Source organism: Papilio machaon, chromosome Z, assembly GCF_912999745.1.
Source record: "Papilio machaon chromosome Z, ilPapMach1.1, whole genome shotgun sequence".
Classification (NCBI taxonomy): Eukaryota; Metazoa; Arthropoda; class Insecta; order Lepidoptera; family Papilionidae; genus Papilio; species Papilio machaon.
This window is the reverse complement of record NC_060016.1, coordinates 4,943,448-4,950,953: the sequence shown is the minus strand read 5'-3', so window position 1 is coordinate 4,950,953 and position 7,506 is coordinate 4,943,448. Positions and strand designations below refer to the sequence as shown.

The window sequence follows — 7,506 nt, the reverse complement described above, 5'->3', positions numbered from 1 at the left end:
CTTTTAAATATATTTTTGTACGTTGATAAAACATGTCATTCAAAAGCGAAAATTTTTTTCGTTCGAACTTATCTAATTAATTATTTCATTGAGAATGCTTTACATTTGGATCGCTTTTTTTAATATAATTTCTCATTGCTTTTTTAGTAATCTATTTGCTAGTGAGATACTATTATTAGAGTTAATATTTGAATTCTTATCAACTTAATGCTTAGTTGATCTTTTAAGCTATTTTTGGAATACCTTGCAAATATTTCCACACTTTTTAAACATAAATTTGCCTTATTTATCTTGTTTCATTTTCTTTAATATGTATCCCAATGTAACATTAAATATGTTTTATTAACTTTAAAAAATTACTTAGATTCTTTGGAGATTGGTTACATAGTACCTAATATCAAAAAACTGTACATTAAAAAAAACTTCAAATAGCGCCATCAGAACACAGCTCAAAGTAAGTATCCAAATTACATGAAGGAAATTGCAACATTATTTAAAAGTTAAATTGACTTATAACATGAAAGATCTATCGTCTTCGTCAGTTTGTTTTTAGTTGATATACAAACAGAAATCTTAATCGCAAAGCCAATATTATCATTAAAATCTGCTAAAGCGAAAACTTCTTCCATCCTTGTTTTTATAAAAGACCTAAGAATTGTATAAAGTCAAATTATTTTTAAAAAAACGTGTTTGTCGTTACAGTTCATTATCAATTTAATATTAACTTTGGTTTTATTTTTGTTGTGTTACTAAAATGTTAAAAGACTGAGCGCGTAATAATAGCACTGCACATGCATTGTTTGTTTAATAACAGCTCACACCTCAATAGTACTTGATAGTGCTTCATTTATTCGAACATGATACTTCAATATTTATTAAAAGCCAACAAAATTCAAATGTGCATAAAAAAACACTTTTTGTTTAACGCTGCAAATACAAGCCTTGGAATATCATTTTGCACATCGCACACTTACTGCTGTTCTCATACTCTTTGGAAAAAAATCAGAGACAACAATAATGTTTTTTTAAAAAGTCACATTAAATTTTAACACTTAACTTTTTATTAGATTTGCTGCTGGCACTATCCAATTGAAAAATGCTCCCAGAATTTAAAACGAGTGAAGAAGTAAGCATAAAATTTTCCAAGCGGTGCGGATAACCTATCTCTGGCAGCTCACAGACTGTCACAGTCTAATGAGACGACGCGCGTCACGAGCCCTGTCATTTACAGCCAACTTCCAGGCCACTTCACAGCAGTTACGAGTTATTTTATATTTTAAAAGGAAATTATAATTGACCATTATTGAAATAGCGTTTATAAAAGCGTGGATATCGATGGCACCTATGATTAAAGGCCTCGTAGAATATTCTAAACCAGTAAGTTTATACCAGCCCTCAACTGAGGTTTTCCGCAGAAAAAAGATGTAGTAAATAATACATTGTCAGTTTTTTTTAAAGAATTAAGAGCCATTGTTGGCTCTTTAATGCTTGCTTATGGCAGTAGCTCATGCAAATTTTTTGTTGCCAATGTTCTTAACTAAATGTTGAATGAATAAATATGTTACCGCCTCATTGCATTTCTCGGGATATCATAGGAAACCATTACTAGATTTGTATGTGCGTATGAATTTTTGCGCGTGTGTGTGCGCACGTGAGATTATTGCGATGTCTAAAATAAGTCTATACGAAGCGTATTATTTAATGTCTCAAAATTAACGAATTAAATAAAACATAAACTATAATAATTAGATATCTTAAGCAGCATCGATTGTTGTTAAAGATTTTCTAAATAATTGAATATACCAATTCAGTTGTGTTTTTACGAACACAAGTTTTACATGTGTTAGTTTATTTCTTAATATTTGATAAAGCTAACATCCCCAGTACAATTACGTGGACATCAATTTCCGTACCAGACCGGAAATTTACTTGTTAGCATTGAAATGCCGTGTTCAGCCTGGTATGTGCTACCAACTACAAATAACTGCTAACGCTAAATGTCTAATTTATATAGTATGATATTCAATTGAAATTTAATGGAATATTTTTAGAAGTAATAAAGAAGCACCTTAAGTACCTATAATAAAACTGTGGGAGCTAAACACTAGAAGTGTGTATTAAAAGTGATTTATGCAATATCATTGATATACTGAGTTGACATCTACAATACAATACTGTGTAAGAAACTAAACACCTGAATTGTGGTATGGCCACAACACTGAAGGTATTTAATAAGTGTAGGGGAAGGAAAGACACGAGCGGTAATTTGGAATAATTTAGAAAATAATTAAAAATGAAATTGAATAAAAAGGCAAAAAGAAACGATTAGCACTGACTTGGAACAATATGTATTTTGCACTGATACAATTTTGTATAAAAAGAAAGAAAAATATAAAAAATTTTAAAAACATAAAATTTTTATAAAACGTATTAACAAAGAGGTCCGTTTGTACCGGCAACAACAACTAAAATTTCTGAAAAAACTTATTTTTAATCTAGGCTCTAGAAATTAGTTCCAGACTTTTTTATGCTATTATAGTTTCATCATTAAATGGACAAAAATATAACTGAATTAATCACTACATGCGTTTCGTTGCTAGTACCAAATTGTGTGTGAAAGCAAAACGTTTAATAATAAAAAAAATATGAAAATATTATTAGTTTATTTTCTACATTTTAAGCACTTCTCTGACGTTCATAGATCTGTTCAGTGTTTTAGGAATACTTACAAACATAATGTTTTTTTATATAGAAGATAGATATAATTTTTAGTATATACGATAAAATTCCGTTCCGCCGCTTTGTCCATGATGCATTTTAAACGCCCCGAACACATCAAAGTACGAAAGCGACGAGGGTTCATCATACATAGTGGTCTATGACAGTGTTTGAAGACGTTCCCATAGCAACACATAGCGAAAGTGGAACAAAAACTTATAGAATAACTAGCTGTCGCCCGCGACTCCGTCCGCGCGCAGTTAAAAAATGGGGGGGGGTATGAAAAATAGATGTTGGCCGATTCTCAGACCTACTGAATATGCTCACAAAATTTCATGAGAATCGGTCAAGCCGTTTCGGAGGAGTACGGGAACGAAAACTGTGACACGAGAATTTTATATATAAGATAATAAATTTTATTTATTTCAAAACACAATTATTATAAACATACTTTAGGTTGAGGCATCCTTTTAAGTAAGTACATACTTGTGTCAGGATGCCTCGTTCTTCCATAACATATGAAATTTTATACATTTTTATTCTAGGTTATGACTTAGGTAATACGTTGCATGTACTTTGCTTTAATTGTTAATGCGCGCGTGTTTGTTGTGTTGTGTTGTGTGCGTGTAAACTGCAAGTGCATGAAATTGTGTGCGTGGAACTAGTGTGAGTAATTTATCTACTTTAGGTATTTGCTATTTTACTCATCCAGTAAATGGTCGTTAGTATTTTTTTAATTCCAATAAGTTTAAAAATAACTAGGCTTGCCATAAAAAGTAAAGAAGAACAGTTTAAATAATAAATAGATTCTCATCTAAGCTGCTGCCCTTAGGGAGAGTGCCTGAAATGCTGGCGACATTGCTCCGCTGTGGCATGTAGACGGCTCAACCGCTGGCCAAAACATGCTCCAGTCCACAGATCACCTGGTGTGTTTTACGAGGCGGGATGAAATACAATTGTTAAACTTTTTCATATTATCCCCACATGGGCCTAACGTTTCAAACGCCAGCGGTAAAAATGTGTAGTCACGGCTTAAAGATAATATTTTCACCGCTTATGCGTTCGTGATCCATGTAAATAGGAGGCCGCCAGTGCCTCAACACGTGTTTATGCTTTTGTTGTGCAACAAGTATGATGTTGACAAAATTGTAAACGTCAATGTGCTGACGTTTCTTATGTACTTGTAATAGAGACTTATCGAACGTCTTATTTGAAATTAGACTGCCTCATTCCACAAAACAGTTCACACAGGCGCACTACGCAATTGCGAAGCGGTGCGGCGTTCAAGTAACAAGTTCACGACTCTTTCATATTTTGATGTGATCGGACGGTAACAACGTCTCGCATAGCATTGTTTATATTTACCGCACTTATTCAAAAACGATTATACATCGTTTTTTACAAATAATAAGTAATTCGTGAAAAACAAATTGCTCATATTTAATGAATATTTAATAGGTATTAGTCTACTGTTGACTAACATTGCATTTTAATATTAAATCGAAGATTGACTGCACTGTAAGTAATTATATTGAAATGATTGCTTTTTCATTTTCATTACTGCATAGTTAGTGTTTGTCGATAAATGTCTCTCCTTATTTCTAATTATAAATAATTCATTACCAATGGTTAACAATCAAATAATGATTATTATTTAAGTAATTATCCATGTTTTAGATTACTGTAAAGTAAGAATGGCGCTGGATATCAAATCTGTTCTTGTTTTGGATTCTGTTGGCACAAAATGCACAGATATACTTGTTGCTCATGGTTTTCTAGTAACCAAAAGGTGGGCTCTCACTGAACTTGAATTAATGGAAATTATAGAGGTAAGTGCTTATTTATACTAAATATTCTTAGTTATTATTTAATGACTTTATGTGCACTATATTAGTGTAATATGGTTTTGTATGATATTGTATTTCAATGATTATAATATGAAGTGCTTTATTTTTTCATTCGGTTAAGTAATACTCCGATCAAAATAACTTCTTGCACTAACTGTGAAATAACTAAAGTTTTTTAATTAACATTCAGGACTATGACGCACTAGTTGTGCAATCCTTTACAAAAGTTACGATAAATGTTATTCGTTTTGCGTTGAACTTGAAAGTGATTGTAAGCACCAGTGCGTACTTCAATAACATTGATATATTCGCCGCCATGGCTAAAAAAATAGGCGTTATCAAGTAAGTGTTCATTTTTTGGAAAATTCGCCCTCATCATGGCACCATACTATTTATGTAAAATTTTCTTAAGTTTTATATCAACCCACCCATAACTATCACTCGCTAACAGGACTCTTGAACCATTCCTGGTTCAAAAGGACTTCTATAAATCTGTCACGCAATCAATCAATTCTAAATACAAGCATTGATTATAAGGTTGCTGGCAGTACGCGGATTGTAAGCCAGATGTCTGAAGATATATAAGTTCTCCATGTCACTTGTCATTCTTCCCTCCGTACATAAGGTAGATACTAGGTAGATAATGGCAATGGAATACTAACTTACTGTACATTGGTCAAGTTTTCAAGGAAACCATAATTTTAATGCTTTACATCTCATCTCTATTAGTTATCGGTGTTTTAAAATTCTATCTCGTTTAAGATATTTGTTAAAAATAGTTTACGATTTTAGTTCTCCACGCAGCAGTGTTATAAGCACTGCTGAATTTTGTTGTGGATTGCTAATGACGTTGGCGAGAAACCTGATTACTGCAACAGCTACGTACCGTGCCGGTGTCTACGATCAAACTTTGATCACCGGCAATGAGTTGTACGGCAGCACCCTTGCTCTTATCGGCATTGGTGACGTTGCCAAAGAGGTAGCCTTGCGCATGAACGCTTTTGGAATGAGGGTAAGAGTTTTTGTATTAAAACATAGTGAAACATGTTTCGTAACCAACCCCAGCTATTTTTTTATTTTTTAGCTTAGCTTTTTTAGCTACGTTTTTATTTTTCCATTTCAAAAAATAACTCGTTGTTCTGAATGATATACGTGTTAAGAATACTGTTTTCGAAACCATGTTTTCATAAATAGCTAAGATAACCAAGATATCAAAACCAAAAAGAATGTCCTATTGTCGAATGTGATTATTAGTGCTGAATAATTGTAGTTTTACTGAATAATATTTATTACAATTAATTATAACAGATTATTGGCTACGATGAGTCCATGTCATCCATGCAAAGCCGGAGATTCTTCGTAAATAAAATGAGACTGACTTCAATATGGCCTCTAGCAGACTATATTATTCTTTTCGCCCCTCCCTTTGCAACATCTCGTAGTAAGTGTTTTTAGATATGTTTTTGTCCATACGCCAATAATATTCAATTTATCAGTTAATTTATCATTTGAAGTTTTAAATAGATTAAACACGAGTATAATAACAGGCTTTTATATTTCCCAGTTTATATCACTTCTGACGTACTTAAAATGTGCAAAACGGGTGTAAAAATAATAATTATGGGACATATAGGACCGTATCAATCACGTGAAATATATAACGGACTTTTGGCTGGACAGGTAAATGTTAATTTGTCGATTTCATTTGTTATTTAACATTAGTCTCTGGCAATAAATAGTAGTATATGCCGAATCATGTCAGAATACAAAGAAATAGCAGTATACAGCGTAGGTACTTTATCAAACAAAAGATTATTTCAAATCTCAATGAAATAATTGGCCTAATTAAAAACTTTAAAAGCTGTATTAGGTAATACTAAGTTTTCATAGCGACAGATTCAATACAAAGGAACGAGGAGAAAAAAAAAAAGTTTAAAGTAAACATGAATTCTTTTACAGATTGGTAGTGCAGCTTTTGATATATACGATGACAACTCTAATAGAGACGTTTATAAAGTGGCCATGTTCCAGCATCCTGCTGTAATAATCACCAAAAATCTCGGTAAGCAATAATTAATTTTAACGGAAAATATTTACAGATTTAAAAAACATTGGAGCAAACAAAAAACTCAGTTTCATTGACGGAGGAAGATTATACGTATGAATATAACAATGAGGGTACATTTATATTTAAAAATTGTAGCAAAAAAATTGAAATTTACACTTTCAATTATGTCAACAAAGCTCTGGAGCTTATACCTTCTTATACCTTATATTTATTAATTAATTTTTTGCACATACCCGATGTGCAAAAAACGAATTAATAAAAATTTATAACGATAACACATGTTTAAAGTATCGATCGTAATTAATTGAGTCAATATTGCTCTACGAAAATATTTGTCTACAGCTACGCAGACCGAGGAAAGTTTAGAGCGTGGGGGTCAAGAGGCGGCGGAGCAACTAGTAAACTTATGCAAGCCTGGTACCTTTACCATACCACCATCCATCATTGTCCGCACCGACGGCATGTGAACATATCCATCAGTAATCAATGTTTTTATAAGTCTACTTTTTTAAAGTAGTGTCTATCGTAGCTATAATTTTTATTTCCCTTTCATGTATCTCCGTTGTAATACTGTATTTTTTATAGATTACATTAAATATTCCTTTTTAAATTGTTTTATTTTTCATTTTGCCCATTCTCTCAGGGAAAAAGAAACTGACGACGCAAAAATATAGAGTATGGAGAGTGAGATATTAATTTCTTGCCTTCAAAGAGATGTATGTATACTTTCTGAATTTATCGAACGCTCAGTGCATTTCGTATGAAATTAGTTCAAGGATTCCTTTAATTACCGCGACCTAAGGTGTGTACTTTTATTATTGGTATTGTGGACTTAAAAGTTATGATGGATAATGGTATGAATAAAGAATAAGA

The 7,506-nt window shown here is 32.3% G+C and overlaps 1 protein-coding gene across 1 annotated transcript; it reads left to right on the top strand.

Annotated features, from left to right (window-relative positions):
- Window positions 1–4,412: 4,412 nt before the first annotated feature.
- Window positions 4,413–7,100, top strand: LOC123723460 (D-3-phosphoglycerate dehydrogenase-like). The gene is made up of 7 exons (XM_045686111.1): window positions 4,413–4,547; window positions 4,756–4,907; window positions 5,358–5,577; window positions 5,874–6,006; window positions 6,130–6,245; window positions 6,525–6,627; window positions 6,976–7,100. The coding sequence occupies exons 1-7, from the start codon at window positions 4,413–4,415 to the stop codon at window positions 7,098–7,100; spliced, it is 984 nt and encodes a 327-aa protein (XP_045542067.1).
- The last annotated feature ends 406 nt before the right edge of the window (window positions 7,101–7,506 follow it).